The sequence below is a fragment of the Brassica napus genome, chromosome C4 (genome assembly GCF_020379485.1).
Source record: "Brassica napus cultivar Da-Ae chromosome C4, Da-Ae, whole genome shotgun sequence".
NCBI classification, from domain to species: Eukaryota; Viridiplantae; Streptophyta; class Magnoliopsida; order Brassicales; family Brassicaceae; genus Brassica; species Brassica napus.
The window spans coordinates 6498565-6520550 of NC_063447.1; the positions used below are offsets into that span (position 1 = coordinate 6498565).

Genomic DNA, 21986 nt, shown 5'->3' on the forward strand with positions numbered 1-21986 from the left:
ACCAGACGACTTACTTGTAAGTCGTCTGGAAAGTCTTCTATTTTAGTTTCCCGCTAAAAATATTTAATTTCCCACTAAAAATATTAAACTCTTCTGGACGACTTACATGTAAGTCGTCTGTTTTAATTTCTTCAACAGACGACTGAAATGTAAGTCGTCTATGAAGTCGTCTGAGTCAAAAATATTTAACCTAATTGGATTTTTTGTCTCCCTATATAAAGAAAAATTTACACATTCTCTCTCCTCCTCTCAAATGGCTGCAACAAAAATGTAATGTTCATCATTCTAAAACTCTACAACCTCTCTCTAATCTCTTTAACTTGAAAACACCAAACTTTATATGAATTTTTCAGTTTTGTCTCATGTATTTCTTACTAATCTATCTCTTTTGCAGGTTTTTAATCAAATGGTACTCATCTTCCACTAATTTAAAGGTAGATCTATTAATTTTAGATATGTATTTTTGTGTGTTCTATAAATGTAGATTTATCTAATCTTCCACTCATTTTCTCTATTTTAAGTCATTTGAACGTTTTTGGATATGCAGGTTTTTCAGATCTGGATTTGATATGCAGGTTTTTCAGATCTAGAAGACTTCTGAGACGACTTACTTGTTAGTCGTCTGGAAGTCGTCTGGAAGTCGTCTGGACTTCTTGGAAGTCTTCTGACAAAGTCGTCTGGACTTCTTGGAAGTCTTCTGACAAAGTCGTCTGGACTTCCAGGAAGTCGTCTGGACTTCCACGAAGTCGTCTGGATTTTTCTGAGCGTTTTGGTAAGTTCTTATGTCTGATTTTTCTTCATTTGGTAACTTCTTGTTGTATAAAGTTCTTACTTTTTTTCCAAACTAAAACTCTCCAAACCCACTCTAATCTCTTTGACTTGAAAACACCAAACTTTATATGAATTTTTCAGTTTTGTCTCATGTCTTTCTTACTAATCTATCTTTTTTGCAGGTTTTTAATTAGATGGTACTCATCTTCCACTAATTTAAAGGTAGATCTATTATTTTTAGATATGTATTTTTGTGTGTTCTGTAAAGGTAGATTTATCTAATTTTCCACTCATTTTTTCTGTTTTTAAGCCATTTGAACGTTTTTGAATATGCATGTTTTTCAGATCTGGATTTGATATGCAGGTTTTTCAAATCTGGAAGACTTCTGGGACGACTTACTTGTTAGTCGTCTGGATGTCATCTGGAAGTCGTCTGAAAGTCGTCTGGACTTCCTAAAAGTCGTCTGGACTTCCTGTAAAGTCGTCTGGAAGTCGTCTGAACTTCCTAAAAGTCTTCTGACAAAGTCGTCTGAACTTCCTGGAAGTCGTCTGGACTTCTTAAAAGTCGTCTGGACTTCTTAAAAGTCGTCTGGACTTCTTAAAAGTCGTCTGGTCTTGTCTACTCAAGTGGAATCCAAGCTTGTCTTTGTAGAGGAATGATCTATAATAGTTTTGTTTGTGGTCTGTTTTGTGAATTGCATGTCTACTCTTTTATAAAATCAGTAATAATGTTTTCCAAGATGTATTAAATATGCTAACAATGTGTTTACACATTTACAAATAAATGAAATAATAGACTTCAGTAGCCTTTTTCTTATCTTTGGATCTCTCATATGCAATAATAAACTCCAATGGCATTTTCTCATCTTAATAAACAACAATGTTGGTAGCTTCATATTGATACAACATTTTAAGAAGCATTTAACCCTTCTTCCAACTCATAATAATAGTCATCATTATTGTCTATAACAATAATACTTAAGAGATGGAAACAAACAATAGTAACTAGTCAAAGCATATCATATTTTTTATAAGTTTGCGTTGAAAAACTTAGTCAAATTTAGTAAACCTAAGGGAGAGAACATATTTTGTAAATATGAGTTTTACATATCTTGAAGTTACCTATCACTCTTAAAAATACAAGTTATTCAAAAACTAACGTAGAAGACTTAAAAACTAGCGGAGAAGACGCGGACGACTTCAATCTAAGTTGTCCAGACGACTAAACTATACGTCGTCTGGTCAACGCAGAAGTTATTTTTGCAATTGACTTTGAAATCTGTTATTTCGGACGACTGAAAAATAAGTCGTCTACTATTGTTTGGTTAAAAAAAAACTCCAAAAAAGCTAGACGACTTACATTTCAGTCGTCATAGGTTAGTTTTGCATTTGACTGGATTATTTCAGAAGTTTGACTTTTCTGGACGACTTACATTTCAGTCGTCTAGTGAAAATTAAAATAATAATATTTTTTTAAAAGTAGACGACTTACAGTTAAGTCGTCATAGGTTAGTTTTGCAATTGAAAAAAAAAACTTCAAGATTTAATTATATACAGACGACTTATAATTCAGTCGTCCACGAGACGACTGAAATGTAAGTCGTCCAGGATTTACGAGGTTTGACCAGAATCTCGGAAAAAAATCCTCGACGACTTATAATTCAGTCGTCCAGTGGACGACTGAATTATAAGTCGTCTGTGTATAATTAAATCTTGAAGTTTTTTTTTCAATTGCAAAACTAACCTATGACTACTTAATTGTAAGTCGTTTACTTTTAAAAAAATATTATTATTTTAATTTTCGACAGACGACTGAAATGTAAGTCGTCTGGGGAAGTCAAACTTCTGTAATTATCCAGTCAAATGCAAAACTAACCTATGACGACTGAAATGTAAGTCGTCTAGGTTCTTTGAAAAAAATTTTGAAATCAAACAATAGTAGACGACTTAACTTTCAGTCGTCTCAGGTTACAGATTTCAAAGTCAATTGCAAAACTAATCTTTGCGTTGACCAGACAACTTCCAGGTAAGTCGTCTACAGCCAGACGACTTCCAGGTAAGTCGTCTACAGCCAGACGACTTCCAGGTAAGTCGTCTACAGCCAGACGACTTCCCAAGTAAGTCGTCTGACGAACAGATCTGGAAAAAAACTCGATGTCATACCTTAAATTGGTGAGATAAGTTCCTTAGCATACATAAGGCTTCTCCAAGCACACAGAATCACAAACGAAAGTCACCCGCCTAGAATCGTTAGCTTCTATGACTCTATGAGCCATAAAAATTTTAGAATCAAAATCTTGGGTTTTTTTAGCTCATTGTGGAGAGAGAGTGAGAGATATGTTGTGTTTAGTTCACAAGAATGGAAAAAGAAGAAGGGTAAATCGATTTTGGGAGCATTAAGAACTTCAAATTGGTTGTTCATGGTGGTTGTGGTATTGATGACAATGTCAATCTTGTAATTACTTGAAGATGATGAGGGTGAGAGAGTAAAGATGTCATTTTCGAAAAGAAAAAAAAAATTGATGGCATTTTTGTAAATTATATGAACTTGTGGGGTGAATAGGGCAAAACCAATTCAAAAAAAAAAAAGAGGTTAATTTTGTGTTTGACTTTAAGTTGTAGGTCAATTTTGCAAAAAGCCCTACAATTAAAGAGATGATTTGGTTGAAGAGTCTACTGACTACATTTGGCGTACAAACACAAACCAATTAAGATTCATTGTGATAGCACTTCAGCTATTCATATGAGCAGCTAATCCCATTTTCCATAAAAGGACAAAGCATGTTGGAATCAAGTAACATTTCATGATTAGGTGTTTTCATGCACCACTTTTAAAATTTAAATTATATTTTAAAATAACATTTCGATAATTTTATATTTTATTATTTGCTTTATTTTAATATTATTTAATAATATTTTACAAAATATTAAATAATATATCTAAATATATATATATATATATATATATATTTAAAACTAATTTTGAAAAGTTTTTACTCAATAATATTTCTAAACAAATTTAGATATTAAAAACACTAATGGTATTGAGATTAGAAAATTACAATTTAAAAAAACTGCATAAATTTTGAAATTGTTTTAGTAATAAAAATGATAGAAAATTTTAAAAATAAAATAAAATAATATTTTAAAATTTTAAAAAATTATTTATTTTCATTTCTACTATTAATGGTGATCTATGAGTAATATTTCAAAAAAAAATAACCGAAAATATAAATCAACATTAAATGTAAATGTTCATGACACAATTAACTTCAAGTCATGTCAGCATTGTTAGTATTCTATATCATATTTTTTTATTTCACAATAAATGTGATGATGACCCATGACAAATTACTTCTCAAATAATGTCTAAAGGATGAGATCGTGAGAGGTTTTGTTACAACAAAACATGTTTCGAAAAAGAAGCAACATGCAAATATTTTTGACGAAGACACTTGGGAAGAAGGAATTTTCAGTATTTCTTATCAAGTTTGAGTTCGAAACCTACACTCTCCAACTTGATATAGGGTATTGAGATATGTACATATCTACATTAGTTATGATTGGATATGATCATATATTTTGTGTATCTATATTTTAGGATAGAAGCCTTTGTTAAAATAGAAGGATCTTGGACCTAAGAATCAATACAGAAAAAAATTCCATGCATTTTGTTTTCTAACAAAACATTTCCATTTTTTTCTAATTCTTTATAAGAAATCTAAACTTTCCAAAATTCTGTGACTTACCCACAAAAATGCAAATTCAGAATCAACAATACATGTGTATATATATATAACTGTTTGGTAGGCAAAACGAAGAAGAGAAGAAAACTTATAAAGACTGAAAAGTTTGGTGAACGAAAAAAAGGAAGAAAATGGATCCAACTTCCATCCCATTCATAGCCATTGTCATGATCGTTTTGGGAATCATCATGATCGCGGCTTTTGGAGCTTACCGTTATTGGCTCCCACGTATTTAAATCGAGTACTGAATAACTATTATTTTGTTAAAAATTAATTATGTCTTTTTTGTTAGTTTTCAATCAATTTTTGTTTCATTTAATGATATTGTAATTCTATTATATTTACCTAATTGAATTATGGTTCTATTATGTTGCAGTGTTAAATACCACTAGTACTTTTATCATCAACCTTATAAGAAATCGCAAAATCAGTTTTAACTTTTCATTAATGTGTACATTTTTTTAGGAAATTATTAAGTGGGATTCTGAAACGTATAATTACATCTTGCACTTTTAACTACAAACTCGAATAGGACTAGCATTTGGAAAACATAAATTTATTTTCGAAATTAAATAAACTATCTTTAATGAATTTTTATATAATATAGTGAATAGATTTGGGTATATTTATTCGGCACTACGAGCGGAACTTTACCAAACTGAAAAAAAATGTAACCGAGCAGATCATATCTCTCTATAACCAAACAAATTGAAATGAAGTAAGAACCAAATGGGTACCTGAATTTTTAAATTTGTTTACTTACAAATATTTGTTATATTTAATTTATATATATTATATTCTGAAGAACAATGTGTTTTCATTATTGCAATGTAGTAAGGATATGAATTGTCGATTTTAAATTAGAAATGATTTTTTCTAATCATATATTTGTACAATAGTTGTAACCATCAATTTGCACTACTTTTTATCCCTAAACAATTTAGAAGCTATTACTATTTTGATCCGTTCTTTCAAAGCATAAATATATTTTTGTTAACCATTTGATAAAGTTTGCATGAATTTACAATTTTTATTAGAAAATAAATAATTTTAAAATTATTCTATTATGATGTTTGAGTTTCAAGCAGTATTTCCATAATTGATCCAGACCTGTATATAATGCAGTTTGGATTTACTGAATTTTTTTAAAATTAAAAATCATATAGATCAAGGTAATAACCCACAGTTACAAAAAATTGATCTACGCTTTCAAAATGCGGGATATTATATGATGAAAAATCCCATTAAAAATGTTTTAAATGTTTTGTTACTTTGTAAGAATTTTGTCCATTTAAAACATTTTTCATTTAAATCAGCGTTTTTAAATCCAAAATGGACCCGCGGTTGAATATGTAAACTCGGTGATGCAATATATAATATGGTTTGGGTTTTAAGAGATAACCATTAGTTTAAAAATTATGAAATCTTCAAAAAACGCTTTAAAAATGATGAAATCTTAAAAAAACGCTAAACCCCAGGGTTAACCTGTTGAACCAATGGGTGATTGATATGTAATCTAATTTGATTTAATTATTATTGTTTAAATTTTTAAGTTAATTTCAATGTAGATTATGTAAACAAATAAAGGTTTGCTATTATATATAGATTATGTTAAAATCAGATTCAGTCAAGTAAATAATTCGACTTTCAAACAAAAGAATCATGTATAAATCATAAGAAAAAGAAGTCTACACAATAAGCAATTAAGATTAGTTAAAGAAAATAAAAAAACGCATATTTCAAAAAATTTATGTAATTAACCAAATTTTCGTAAGTATAAAACGTTAATAATTTTTTATTAAAATATATATATTAATCCGCACAAAGTGTGGATAAACCTTAAATTTAAAGATTCTTAAGCCTAAAAGTAAAATTGTTTTTGGATATACTTTTAGGTAGACTACAAAATCCCGCACACTTGACGGATTGGTACATATCAGGTCCAAAGAACATGTTGTCAATCAGGGCCTCAAAAACACTTACATATAATCAATGTTTTTAAATCCTATCTGAACGCTGAACCGGACGACTTATCGGGTTACTGGGTCAGTGGGTCGACCGCAGGTGAACCGTAGGTTAATAAATGAATTAATTTTATTATATAATAATATCTCATCTATGTAAATAAAAATATAGAAACTAAAGTTAATATTTTATAAATGTTTTTTAAAACATAAAATAATAGTTTGGATATGTACATATCTTATGTTTAAAAACATTTAGAAAATACTTAACTTTAATTTTTATATTTTTATTTTCATTTGACATACAAAATATCAAAAAATAGTGTAGACTATCTAAAATTTTCTCTAACAAGATAGGAGTTATGAAAAAAAAAATTAAAACATAAAATTTATAAATATTTAAATGTCTAATGTGAATAATAAATTAAACTTCAAATACAAAATAAACCAAAAGTAAAAGATCATTGTAATAAATTGTCAATGCGGAAATAAACTAACACCAAATCACATCAACTAATATTGGTTCTCTCTACCATCGCTCCCTTCATTTTCTTCAGATAACATAGTAAAATTTTCATCAAAATCTAAAAATCATAAATATAAAACTGAAAAGAGAAAAACTAACTTTTTTTTTCTCAACACCTAACTTTTTAATTGGAAACTTAGATATAAAACATAATTAAAAACTTAAAAAAAAAAAAAAGTTATTTATTGGTTTAATCGGTGGTTCAACCGGTATCGGTTTCCGAGTTTTACTGGATTTTTGCGGATTTTTGTGGGTTTCTAAATATTGGGTTTTGTAACCAGATTTTTTCTGGTCACCGGATTTACTGGTTCAACCGCGGGTCGGGGTCGGGTTCCAAAAGGCTGCATATAATACAAGAGATCCAAGTAACACATTGTTACCGATTCTACACCTTTGTGGCTTGTGCCGTTACAAAGGAGTATTGGAAATTTGGAATCTTACATAATCACTGGTTGCTTTGCCACAAAATCTGAAACCACTTATAGCCAAATGCATAGTTTTTTTTTTTTGAAACATACATATAATAATAATATACACATTACATGACAAGTTGAAACAACATCAACTTACAAAACCGCCAAATTTAGATTCACATTTCAAAACCCCTTTGCCTGCTTTTTTTCTTATTTCTTTACACAAAAAAAAACCCAAAACTAGACCCAAAAAAAAGCTGGAACATGTTACAGCTAAAGACATTGGTTTCTCACTATTTTTCACCTTGGCTTTGGTTGAGATACATATGATAGCAACGGCTGGATGAGTCTATGATACGATGTGGCTTGTGATCTATTTAGCATCTCAACCATTGATGGAGTCTGGTAATTATAAGCCTGCACAAAGCTAGAACCGTCTCCTGATTCTCCTCTTGATGTAGCTCTTTGCCATGAGTGTGAACTAAGTCCAGAGAGAATGTAAGCTCTTCCTGATACCTCATAGACATGCCTGCTCGCCATTCTCTCTTGCATCTCCTTCATCTCTCTATCCAAAGCCACACAAAACCCATCGTTGGACCTTGCTGACACCGTCTCTGCTAACACCTGTCTAAACTCCTGGATCACAGTAACAGCTGCAGCTAAATCTCCCTCCTCTGCTAAACCTCTCGCCTTCACCATTGCCTCAGCAGCTAGAAACCTGTTTCTTTGCCTGTCCACTTCGATGGACACAACAACAGCTTCTTCTTCACCAACTGTCTCTGGTCTTTGAATCTTGAGGACATGACTCTCAAGTGTCACAACCTCCTTTGTCAAAAGATCTTTGTAGACACATCTCATCTTCAAAACCTCCGTCTCATCTCCACGTCTCTCAGCAGGGATGTTGATAGACACCAAGAAGTCTCTCTCCTCATCAGCGTAGAGATCACCAATGTCTACACGTCCCCACCTACCATCACCACCCACAAGACTTGAGTAACTCCCAGCTTTAATCGTTCCAAGACAAACATCTGAGGAGAAACCATCAATCTCCAGCCTCAGCTCCTGCACCGCTACACTCAAAAGCCCACCAATGCACTGAGCAAGAGCGTCCTGAATCACAGCCTCACTCTCTATAAAAGAGAACGTTCCTCCAGAGACTTCAGAGACAGAATGCATCAACGAAGCATCATGATCAGATCCAAACCCAAAAGAATGAACAGGGATCTGGAACCGTCCGTGCATAGACAAAGGAAGCAGCAGCTTGTAGTTAGGATCAGGCTGGTTGTTGTTCATGGTGTATGTATCTCTCCCATCAGACAAAAGGATAACGCTAGCGACAGGGTTCTCATCTCTCCGCTCTTCCATCACTTTCACACCTTTCCTTAGCCCTTCAGCGATGTTGGTCCCACCGTTTGCAACCAGCGAGTTCACAGCTTGGAGAGCTAGATGCCTCCCGGAGTCAGACATCTTGGTCAAAGGGAAGAGACGACGAGCAGTGGAAGAGAAGGCAATAACCGAAAGCCTATCGTTAACGCCAAGATTCTGAATCACAAACCCCATTGCTCTTTTGAGAAGAGCTAGCTTGGTTCCAGCCATGCTTCCACTGATGTCAAGGACCGTAACAAGATCAAGCGGAGCAGTGACCATACCAGCAGCTCTAAGTTGCACCAACACATCAAACTTCTCACGAGACTCGGCTCTTGGGACAGAAGAAACCTCAGGATGTATCTTCAACTCCATCATTTTTTTCAAGCTCTTACCGGGGAATGCAAGCTGCTGCTCTAGAGGCTCATCGTCGTTGAACATAGAGGGCTCAGGAGGTTGACCACGTCCTTGGTTCATGACTCGGCGAGGTGTAGGCAAGCGGTGGAGGAGGTAAGGAGGATGCTGCATTGGGATCTCTTTCCATTTGGCACGGCACACAGGGCAGACTTGGTTCCCATGTTTGACATTTGAAGCAATGCAGTGGAAATGGAAAGAGTGTGAGCACTCTGCTGTGAAAAGAGCGTGTCCTCCTCCTTCTTTCATCTTAGTCAAGCATATAGAACATGTCTGCTCATCACAAAAAAAAAGCAGTGAGTCCATGTTTTATAGATAGACAAAGAGAAACTAATCAAAGTACTGAGCTTTAAGCCAATCACCATAACAAGAACCAAACTACAAGTACTTTTAAGCAGCTATTGATATAGAGAATATAATCAAGTTTCCTCCTTTATTACAGCCACAAACAGAAATAATCAAGTTTCCTCCTTTATGACAGCTACAAACAAAAATCTAATTCAAGACAACACTTAAAAACAAAAGCAATGAGCACATGTTTTAGATAGACAAAAGAAACTAATCAAAGTACTCATCTTTAAGACAATTCCTATAGCAAGAAACTAAGTAATTTTTAACTATAACTGAAATTAACTACTTTTAAGCAGCTATTGATATAGAGAAACAATCAAGTTTCCTCCTTTATTACAGCTACAAACAGAAATAATCAAGTTTCCTCCTTTATGACAGCTACAAACAAAAAATCTAATTCAAGACAACACTTAAAAGTTAACTATTTTAAGCAGTTATTGATATAGAGAAACAATCAAGTTTCCTTCTTTATTACAGCTACAAACAGAAGTGTCTGAATGATGTTTTTCTTGAGCATTTTCCCAAATTAAATCTAATTCAAGACTCTATATATCAATTTTCACAAGAAACAACACTTAAAAATCAAACCTTTCAATGGCTAGAGAGATTTTAAAATTAAGACAAGAAGAAACCAAAAAAGACAGGAAGAAGACAAACTCAATTCCAAAAGTCAACTCCTACAGGAAGTGGGAAACAATGATGAGAGAGTGGGTCTTGTTAAAAATCAAACCTTTGAAGATTTTTTGGAGCTGTTTCTGGATAATTTGAGACCGTGAGAGGAAGGTGTTGGGGTCATGGGCCAGTTTAGAGGAGAGAGCAGAGCAACATCTGATAATCTCTCTGTGGAGTTCAAAGCAGGAGGTGATTCCTCTAGGGTTCGTGGGAGGTAAGTGCAGAGGTTCAGACCCAAAGCCAGTTTCATCTTCCTCCATTTAGTTCCCATTCTTTGGATTTTGATTAAAACCTAGAAACAGTAAGAGTCTAAAAGAGGAACCACACAAGAAGAAGAAGAAAGAAGCAGAGACAAGTTTGAAGTACGGAATCAAGAACTGAGAGAAACGTTTCTTCTTCTGGTGAGTAGAAGATGAGTCAGTGGAAGTGTGAAGTGGTGGTGAGTTGTGACGAGAGAGAGTTAAGAAGAAGAGATTGAGCAAAGGCTTTGAGATTTGCGACTTATTTTGACCTTTGTTTTGGGTCTTTGTTTCATTAATAATTAAATCCAAGTGGAAAAAGAAAAAGGGGATAGTATAAAGTTAATTAATGCTTCTGCTTTATGCCATCTAAATCATTTTGACCTTTGCTTTGGGATTTAGGATAGTAACGCAATGATGGAACTAGTATGAATCATTGCATTATATTGTTAAGTTTAAATTGTAACTTGGTATCATTTCTACAATAATTTTTTTTTAAAACAATATCTAGACAATGATATATTTATTATCTGAAACAACAAAAATAAACTGAACCAAATATCCAAATATTCATGTGTAAATGACACTTCGTCTATTTTTTGTGAGTTTCATGAATATTAAATATATAATAAATATTTATTATCAAGCTTATATAGTTTTTATTTTTAAAAAGTTGATAATCAAACTAAATATTCTCAATTAATATTTTTAAAATAAACTTTGCAATTTATCAATATTAATTAGTAAAAAAACTTAAAATATAGAAATTTAATTTTAAAAAATTAAAATAAATTGTTTGCAGAGTTTTAGTGAATCTGTTTATGTTGATGTCAAAAAAATATAATAAATTTAGAAAATCAATATGATTGAAAAATGTTTAGTTATCTGCTATAGCAAAAATAGATGGCTATGAATGTAAAACACACATACGTTGGGAAGAAAATAGAAGGTATGATGAGGGAAGGTGAAATGATGAGAGGAAGTAGAATGATGGAAACAACTGAATTACGATGGTTTTTTTTAAATTATGTTTGGTGCGATCCATAATGATAAGTGAGTTTTTATTTGACTTTGCACATGACTCTGTGATGATGAGGTTTTGGGAGCACACGTGCACTAATTCATTTCCTTTTTTTTACCAAAAAGAGTTTGTTTAATAGTTTACATATTTCAATGTATTTTTTTTTATTTATTGGATATTGTGTGACCAATGAAATAATATTAGATTTTTAATAATTGGTTAAATTAATTGGTTAAATGATATATTCTTTTAAATAATAATTTTCTAAATATTCGTGCTTTTAAGTAAAACTACTTACAATTAGAAACGGAGAGATTACCATTTAGTTTGCAACTATATACCATATAACTGAACTTGTCAGATTTCTCTTACAAAATCGAATTTTCTCCTCTTTTATTTCTCATCAAAAACTGAACAATTGGAATTGATCTGAGCGCATATCCCTTTCCTTTTGTAGCTAGAGAGCTTCGAGTAAAGATGTCAATTATATTTTCATCCATTTTTAAATGCCAGGAGACTTTCTTAAGTTTTTTTTTTTTTTTTTTTGGTAAAATGACTCTCTTAAGTTGTAAGCTGTATTTTTCTGAAGTCATTTTCAAAAATCTGAAACTTTAGCTGAAAAAGTAGGAGCATAAACCTTGGTCAGAAAAACAATTTCAGTCTCTAATTGTAGTAAAAATCTAACGTATGAATATTTTGTCAATAATTTATGTCTTAATATATAGTGACAAGACATTACAGATAATACGTCCCTTTTCCTCTAGGTTGTAAATTTACAAACTTATAGTATTTCAAACTTAAAACATAATATATGCGTAAAATGGCAAAAAGAAAGAAAAGCCAAAACATATGTTAATAAAGCTAACAACCACCTATACCTACACCAACGACCTTTTTTATAAAAATTAAAAACAAAAGTTAAACTTTTTCGTTTTTAGTAAACATTTCGAAACCAGCCACTCATCAATAGAAATCTGTGCAAGTTGCCCTTTGATAGAAACGTGACAGGGTTCAACAAAAGTTACTTTATCTCAAACAAAGTAGGGGGATACAATTAAAGTCAATATTGTGGTGCGTCCAAAACTATGCAGTCGTAATAAGGATCATCGGCAAAATGAGAAGACAACAATCATGAGCCACATAAACTGACGAGACACAATAATTTCCATACATCAATGAATCAGATGTCGCTTGGAAGATTGTATATATCGTTTTTTTTTGTGTATTGGATACGGGAGAAACACCAAATAATCGTGAAACATCTACTCTAAAGCAATATTCTCACCTACCCAAATCACACCATACAAAAAAAAAAGCTCTAAGTTTTTTGATGGCACTAACAAAAATACTGCGATAACATAAGTTGGACCCATGGTTGCTCTTATGAAACACTTGAAAACGACTCATGATGCGTCCACGGGTTTGCTGCATTGTTTAAAACAATACATCAACTTATACCATGCATGCCCATTGATTATCCCGACGAGAGTGATCATATACTGCTTTCAAAAAGGTGAGATTTTTAATATATTTTAATATATAGTGTGTTCAACGTATAATTATGAGTTCTTCAAATAATATCATAGTTTAGATAAACTAAAGAAATTAATTTAAAGATAACTTTGATATGTAGTTTCTTAAGAAAAAAAAAACTGAAAAAATAGAAACGACTTTACAAAATATTCTCATTGGGGCAATCGTGTTCTTTTGTCAAACTCGATTAATGAGTTATTTGTTTGTATTAAAGAGTTTAAACTACTAATAACATTTTAAAACATGAATAGGTCAATTTGTGTATCCAAGAAGTGTCGTGTGTGTCTCGGAGAGATTTTCGAAGTGTTTTGGTTTTTGTAGGAGTGTCGAATAAGGCCACACAAAAAGCTTTGAAGGACGTAAGCCGAAGGGCTCGAGCGGTCAATGTTGTCTGGTCAAACACACATAACGTTAGCAAAATCCTCTCAACAGTCAACACTATTCTCGGATGGCTCCATTTTTACGTTAGTTTCAACTTTGCATTATTAAATAAAAACATATACAGTATACTGTATGTTAATATAAGATCTTGTTGGTTCATTTATGCTTTTCATATATGTATGTACCTAATGAATGATGAATAATCATGAATGCGTTAAGGTCAAACGTGATGTGTATATATAATTTATGGCCGGAAACGATCATGAGGAAGTTATAAAGTGGCATCATAGGTTACCAATATGATATTGTGTGGACTATGATGTAGTCTCACCTAGGGCGTGGCATTTTATCGGTTAAATTTGATTCAATTTGTTATTTGTTTCGATTCGATCCGAAAATTTTGAATATTCGTAAACTTTTGAAGCAAAGCAAATACTAAAAATCAATATCTGTCAAAATCGAAGCAAATCAAAAATATTAAAATTTTGGGAAGCGAATATCTGATCCGATCCGAGAATATATAAATACATGTATATCTTGATTATATTTAAAGTTTTTAATGTATAAAATTATATAATTATTATTCTAACATAAGATTTGATAAATTCTATTCACATTATTACTTATATAAAAGTATTACATAAAAGAAAAAGAACACATTTATGACAATTATAATTTTTTTTCTTAAGTTTTGTGTTATTATAATTGTTAACTAAGTTCAAAAAAATTACTAAATATGTAGATTCACTCCTTCTTTTAATTTTTATCATATATATCATGCAAAAAAAATTTACAAAAAAAAATTGTATCAAATTTTTAAGATTATTTGTATTAATAAAAACATATGAGATATCCGTAAGTATTCGTATATATCCGCAAATATCTATTTATTTTCTGGATATCCGTTTTTCTGAATATCCGTATTTTTCCGAAGCAAAGCAAATCGAAAAATTAGATATCCGTGACATACGAAGCAAATCACAAATACCTTCAAAAACCCCGATATCCGATCCGTGTCCAGACCTAGTCTCACCTTCACTGGTTATGATATGCAGTACGAATTCTACAAATAATGTTTATGCATGACAAATCACTATTTGTGAGAGTGTATATACATAATGTCCGAATTCTATAAATAATGGTAGTGCATAACGAATCATTACTTATACATTTGAGTATATATTACTAATATGCATTTTTTCTTTTTCGGAATCTTTCTAGGAATGCTTCACTATTAATTGTGTTTATATTTTTCTTAAAATATGGGTGACCTACAAACAAAAAAGGTATTCTAAGCATACTTCTATGTGAGATTAAGCTAATATTTAGTAAAAACAGTCGATATATATATATTGGTAATTGGTAATTTAGGTATTCCAGACTTTAAGTTCAAATAGTTGTGAAATGAAGTGATTCTTTAGATACCCTCCATCATGTGAATCATTTAAACCTAAAGCCAGCCCATAGACCAACTAGTCTAAGATGTATACGTAAATTTTCAGGAGAAACATTAAGCTCGGGAAGTGATCAATTATGGAGTTCGATCCCTGTGCTCCCTACCCTTAGAACAGTTGTACAGAAACTTTCACCATCACTGATAGAATGCTATTGGTATCACCCAAGAACGTCGACATGACTGACAGCTATTGGGTTGTACCTAATAGTTTGCAGCTACCAACTTAACTTGGATAAATCAATATTCAAAATTTAAAGGGAGCAAAAAGAAAAGTGGGCAAAAGAGAAAAGTTTGAGCCAAAGTAAAGAAAATGAAATAAAATACTTAATGGAGATGAATATTTTTCTGATACTGGAAGAACGAGCATCTTTTTATCGTTGGCCTTTGTCTGTTCCCACTGCCTTTTGTAATATCTTTTGTTCTTCAAAAACACTATCTTTTCTGGAAGAGATGGATATTCGAAAGACTTCAGCTTTGTATAAAGGAGGGAATAAAAACAAAAATTCTCAAATCTTTTCGCCATGCAAATTTATATATACCTTAACGCTACAAGAAAAATAAAACATCAAAGACAATGAATTCCAAATTCACACACTCATCGTAAGAGATCATCAAAGTTTAATTAGACGTCAAAGTTTGGAGAATTAACTAAGTGATGGCTCAGTTTTGTTAGACAGATTTTTCTCTTTCTCCTGATTATAATTTGCAGACCAGTTGTAGATTATGGCATTAGTCTACTTGTGTTTGGTTAGACTATTTATAATAAAAAAAACTAAAAAAAAGGGAAAAGCTTTATGTGGTGAAGCAATAGTAAAGAACAGATAATCAAAAGGTGTGTTCATTGAGGTTGGAGGATAGGATTCCCTTTATAGTGTCTCTTTATGTCTTAGCACTATTTCTTGCAAGTCAACCGCAAAAGCTGAACTCTTTTGATAGTATCTTTATTAGGTGTTTCAATATTGTGATATACTTTGTAAATTTGCTGGCATCCTCCTTTCATAGTGCATAGTTGCATTACCTGTGAGAATCAGTTCAAAATATTTGGTGTTTTTGCATGATTACCAATAGAATAAACTATATGATATTTTTATCCGGTTTATCTTGATTCTTTTTGGTTCTTGAGTGATTTTTCACAAATGTTATTTTTTTCCATTAACATGTGAAAAAAAAAACTATTATGGGTTAGTCAATGAAAAAAAAAATATACTTCAGAAATTTAGAAATGCAAAAAGGATCCAAGAGAGTATTTATAATTGTCTACATGATTTATTTAGACCTTTGGAATGTTTCTACTAACTATGACACTATAACTATATTCATAGAACAATTGATGTTAGATTTGTGTGTTTCTTCATTAGTCACTAATACTGTAAAGTAAAATAAGGTTGACAATTAAAAAGAAGAAGATAGTGACAACAAAAGTCTGATTAGCCAGAATGTAAACAATTAGGTAGATCTACAATAGAGAAAATAGAATCAATATACTAGGAAACGGAAAACCTGTTCGGTTTTTACGGTTTAAAACCGAACCGAACAATCACCTAATTATGTTCGGTTATGATTTGGTTTGGTTTTTCCATCTCCTGCGATTCTCTCGGCCACAGGACTCATTTCATGAACAAACCTCACTGATTCAGATAATCGGTTGAGTAGATTCATCAGCGCAATCACTTCATTCCTTTGCAGTTCGAGCTGCAATAAAAATAATAATTTAGTAAACATACAATGCATGAGACTTCAAAAACATGAAGATGTCTATGAGGGTGTGGTTTAAGAGTAGGAACACACATTATGACGCAGATTGTCTTCACCGTTGACAGTGAAAAGGATTTTCAATGCAGTGCCGAGACCAAGAATCTGAAGTTTTCCCCATAGACGACATTTCTCACAGCCTACACAGTCCATTATTGCACTGCAAGGACATCAATGAATATAAATAAAGCATTCAACTTAGCTACAACTTATTGCTCAAGAAAGACCAGTGGCAAGCAGAGACACTCGCTGGAAATAAAGGGTAAAAAGAATAACCTTATGTTTCTGAACTGTTTTTGTATTTGTTGTTTCAGTTCTGGACCACGTTGGCCCTTCCAGAGCTTGGCTTCATCAAATGGTAGTGGACAAGCTGCTCTCGTCTTAGGATCACTAACTAGTTTTTTCATAAGAGATTTGGTCTTCAAGTCCTCGATGACGTTGTCTTTACCAGTCTCATATTCAGCTTCTACCAAGTAATTTTCTGCCTACAAATCACAAAAGCGAGGAGAAAAAACTATTTGTGATTATTCTAGACCACTGACCCCCTTTTTTGGATTCCGATAAAGAAAACTAACCTTTGTTACTGCTCTGAGAACAAACAAAAATGTGAAGTATAGGTTTCGAACACGATCTGGGTATCTTAACACACGATCATACAACAATGTTAGGTTTTGACCCCACTGAAACACAAAAAAATGGAGATCATTAGATGATTTTCTAATTCTGCTAAAAGAACATACATAGCGGACAAGAGAGATTCCTGAGGCAGATCTTACCACGTTTTTAGCTTCATCAAGTAAATAATCTGAAGCTATATGAACTGTAATAGATGAGTGAAGACCAGAGACCAGTTTGTACAATATCTTTTCCTCTTGGCAAGACTGTTCAGATGCATCTACTCATCAGATAGAAGGCAATATGATTGAAGGGATTAGAAATCCATGAATTGAGCAGCCACTTGGAGAATAAAGAGGGTAGGATATAAATAAACAAATAGTGAAGCTTACATTTGGGACAGTTCTCAGAGTATATAGCATCCCATATCCTTCTAGCAGACGGACCAATATAGCCAGTGTACCGTTCAGGATTCAGCAAAAGATTAACATACGTCATTTCACCTGAAATCATGTATTTTGTCATCAAAAACTACATCTACCCCAATAAAGATTCAATACTAGAAGCACTACTTTATTACACACATGAGCCAGAACTGAGTGGTATAGAAACAAATGATAATTTGCATGGTGATGGAAAAGGTTAAGTAGACAGACCATTGTCAGTTTCATCATCACTAGTCCAGGGATTATCAGTGACAGTCCACCCCGTGAAGGCTCTAGTGTCTACGGTACGGTCAACAGCACCTTGTGGCTTCCCTTCTTGGCAAACAGGATTGTCTTTGCTTAAAGCCTTCTTAAACGGCTCAGGGAACTCGCTCTCAGGACACTCACAAACACTACAGTCTCTTAACCGGCACATGCCATCATCAGGCCAAAACGGGCAATCACACCACAGTTTAACCTATAAAAATGGATCCAAAGCTAATCAAAACATATACCTACCTCCAAATCCTAAACCAAATCTCAAGAAGATGAAGAGGAGAGAAAAACAAACCTTGAAATATCGGTAAAAGGGTGTCTTAACAAGGTCTTGAAGCAGTGGATGCAACACCTCAGTGTTCAGCTTATTCACCGTCTCGTAATCACAACAACAGTCTTCAACCATCCCAATGTACTTCTGCTTCTCAGCCTATATACAAATGAATAATATAAGAAAACAAAACCCCCAACATACTAGTTTCTAGCTGCAGGTCTTAGCCTGATGAAACATTAGCCTCGAACTCCCAAAATTAAAATAGTTAATACTTATTAGATCATTCAGCTTCTAATTCCATTAAATATGTATAATATATAATATATATCAATATATATATATATTGATTATTCAGCTTCTAATTCGTAACTGATTCAAGCCTCCTGATTAGTTCTTCTGATTTGAATAGATTCTTAGTTTTGATATAGCAAAAACACTATAAGTAAACCTAAACCTAATCACGATCTCAAAGTAGACGAAGATCAATTCGACGCTCCCCTAATCAGAAACTTACACGAGCTTAAAAGAGAGATACCTAACTTACGGCAATTGCATATTTTCCCGGTGAAACCGAAAATCGACGACTTCTGAGCATTCAAAAGCACAGCGGCCGCGACGACGGCTATAGCTCCGATCAGCAAAATCAATCGCTTCGGCGATCGTTTCTCCTTTGCGTTCACGTTTCCGACGTCCGTGTCCGCCATTATATTATCACCAGGAGGAGTGAATCTACGCGGTGAGGATATAAGTCTGTGTTAGTGTTAGGTTTTGGTGCGAGAGAAAACTATGGTACAGGCGACGACGAGAAATCTCCGGCGTATAAATGCTAAGAGCATGTGGCGTGGGCGTTTCTCATTCGAACGACGTTTTAATGAAACCGCAGCTATCAGAAACCAACGGCGACCGCAAAAAGTCATCAGATCCAACGGCTACGGGCACTATTTATTATTTTCCTGCATTTTTAAGTGGGGTTACTGAATAAATAAATTATAAATTCAATCAAAAATCATATTGTAGTGGTTGTTTACTTTATTTTTTTTTAAGCAGAGGTCGTTGGTTGTTATATTTTAATGGATTTGAAAATCCGAACTAAATCTACTGTTATCGGTTCTGTGATTTTCAAATCTGTATTAAAATCAGGTGTTATTGGTTTAATAATTCATAAATTCTATATCAAATCAACTGTTATTCAATCGTACGGATTTACTAGTATATTTGATTTTATAATGGATTTGAATGGATTTGTAACTATATCAAATCAAGTGTTATAATGGTTGTATAGTATTTGAGAAAAATCTGAAATGATTCGACTTTTATTGAGTTTTTAATATTTTGGGTTGATTATGAAATTATTGTGATGTTACATTAAACATTCTATAATTCTATCTAAAACTATATTATTTAAATTTTAATATTTTTAACTAAAACACATTCAAAAACTAATAGATCTTGAGAATTTGTTATTTATACTATTTTAATAGAACGGGATTTTAAAATATCTATTAACATATATTTTGATTGATTTAGAAATCCATATATTATTTATAAATCCAAGTAAAATATGCAAATCCGGAGGTTTTTTTCCTCGGATTTGAGTCTTTGTATTTTTAACTAAAAAATCCAAACAAATCCATTCAAATCCATTATAAAATCAAATTATTAGTAAATCCGTACGATTGAATAACACTTGATTTGATACAGAATTTATGAATCATTAAACCAATAACACATGATTTTAATACAGATTTGAAAATCATAGAACCAATAACACTAAATTTAGTTTGGATTTTCAAATCCATTAAAATACAACAACCAATAACTCCTACTAAGTAATACTATATTTTCACTTTTGAACAGCAATGAGAATTTATCAATTTAACAAATCAATTCACTGAATGGTTTTTTAAATAGAAATCAAATCTGGTGTTATTAAATTTTACTTGATTTTGGAATAAATTTTAATAGATTGAAATGATGAATTTTCATTGTTCTTACACTGGAATTCTCTAGCAAAATATTGTACAAAGGATTGGATTATTCAACCAAAGCAAAAAAAAAACAAAGAGTCTTTATTCTACAACTCAAAACTACATAAAAACAAAACATTCTATTTTCTCATCCATGCTTTGGTTTCTTTGCAGTGTTGACAGCAGAACCATCGCATGTCTTGCTTGGTTTATTAGAACAAGGCTGCACAGGCCCGGACTCATCATCATCTCCCTTCATTATCTCCATGATCGACCTCGCCTTTACTTTAGTCTTACCCTGCTCCTTCCCTCCAGCTTCACATCTTTCCTTGTGTTATTGTTATCACTACAAGGCACAACCTCATCTGCTCTCTTACCTTTGTCTCCAGCTTGTGAAATTTAATCCCAGGAGAAGAAGCATAATAGTTGCGATCAAAGTTCCCCCATCTGAACATAGCGCTGAGTTTCTGCAGCTCCAACGCCTCCACAAGAACATTCAGCTCATCTATGGTGTACCTATAGAGAAACTCTTCTTCCCACTCGGACAAGCACACAGATTCTAACGTGGCTCAGACACGAGTAACGTTCATTGGAACACGAACACTGGACCGCGAAGAAATGCAGATCCACGAAACAAAAACAGCATTCCCTCTTGCTCACGTCATCAAAACTCTTGTCCATTCTCTGAGACTTTAGTGAACTAGCAAGGAACTCTCTTCTACTCTTCTCTTGCTTCACCCTTGACTACATCAAAAAGATAACAAAGCAAAAAGGCAGTAAGCAAGTTCCTCACAGCTACCAGACAGAGGGACGGCATAGGCCATTGCCGCAAACTTTTAAAGAAAATTACATAGAAATAGACCACCAAATTTGTAAAAAAATAAATAAAAAAATTATTGAAGCCCTTACTAAATCGGCTATATCCCAAAATCTCATGGCGGCCCAAGACAGGCAAAGAAGAGGTAGTGAGCATACCTTAACAATGCTGGTGAACAACCCTCTCTACCACACGCGTTAAGCCATCTCATATTGTCTGCTGTTTTCTTCTTGGATAAAGAGTACTCCTTAAGGTGTTTGACAGCTTCCCTTGCAGCTCCTAGTAATATCTTATCATACGATATTAATGATTTCTTCTTCTTCTCTTGATTCTGATGAACAGCAACATCCCCATGGGGCACCAATCTATGGGAGCAAAGTTTGCTTTCTCCAAACAGTTGAAGCCACAGTTAACTGCAGAGTAACAAGACCCTGGAAACAATATACATACTGGCCAGGGTTTTGGACACACCGGGTCACTGGTATGCCTTCCATGTTTAGTGCGTATGGAGACATTATCATCACCTGCCAAATGAATCAGCGCTTCACTTGTAAAACTAACCGAGACTCTTAAGTGTTTAAAATGCTTAGTGTGGTTTTAAGTACTTACAGGTTCACGGCTTATCTTTGACTGTAGTTCTCCTGACATCTCAGGGAATAAGTTCATCACCTTGGAACGATGACACCCTGCTACAGAGTACCACACTCTAGGAGCTCCCATATGCAAATAGCAGAGCGAGTAGAGTCTGTCCTTTTCAGATTTCTGCACATCAACAGATATATATGAGATTAAACAAGCAAATTAGATTGCAAAGCTTCAACTGATGAAAACTTACCCACAATTGGGAAGACAGAAACATTCCTACACTTAGACGAGGAACACCAACTGATTCACAGTCTTCATACCGATAGAAGAAGCCAGGAAGCTTAGCTGTATTGTTCAGATTCCAACCTGATGTCTTGTACTTGCAAGACTCAGATGCTCCAGGTAAAGGAAACCCACTGCTGA

General features: G+C 33.1%; 2 protein-coding genes and 1 pseudogene across 2 annotated transcripts; all 3 read right to left on the reverse strand.

The window, feature by feature from the left end:
* Positions 1-7459: 7459 nt before the first annotated feature.
* On the reverse strand, positions 7460-10741 carry LOC125585079 (E3 ubiquitin-protein ligase WAV3-like). Its single transcript, XM_048753465.1, has 2 exons — positions 10281-10741; positions 7460-9472 (listed from the first exon to the last, which is right to left on the reverse strand). The coding sequence occupies exons 1-2, from the start codon at positions 10491-10493 to the stop codon at positions 7721-7723; spliced, it is 1965 nt and encodes a 654-aa protein (XP_048609422.1). The 5' UTR covers positions 10494-10741; the 3' UTR covers positions 7460-7720.
* A 5481-nt stretch (positions 10742-16222) lies between these two features.
* On the reverse strand, positions 16223-19045 carry LOC125585080 (endoplasmic reticulum oxidoreductin-2-like). The gene is made up of 9 exons (XM_048753466.1): positions 18734-19045; positions 18216-18350; positions 17876-18122; positions 17612-17722; positions 17381-17499; positions 17180-17284; positions 16881-17089; positions 16641-16764; positions 16223-16544 (listed from the first exon to the last, which is right to left on the reverse strand). The coding sequence occupies exons 1-9, from the start codon at positions 18896-18898 to the stop codon at positions 16398-16400; spliced, it is 1362 nt and encodes a 453-aa protein (XP_048609423.1). The 5' UTR covers positions 18899-19045; the 3' UTR covers positions 16223-16397.
* A 1226-nt stretch (positions 19046-20271) lies between these two features.
* Positions 20272-21951, reverse strand: LOC125585081 (annotated as a pseudogene).
* Positions 21952-21986: the final 35 nt, after the last annotated feature.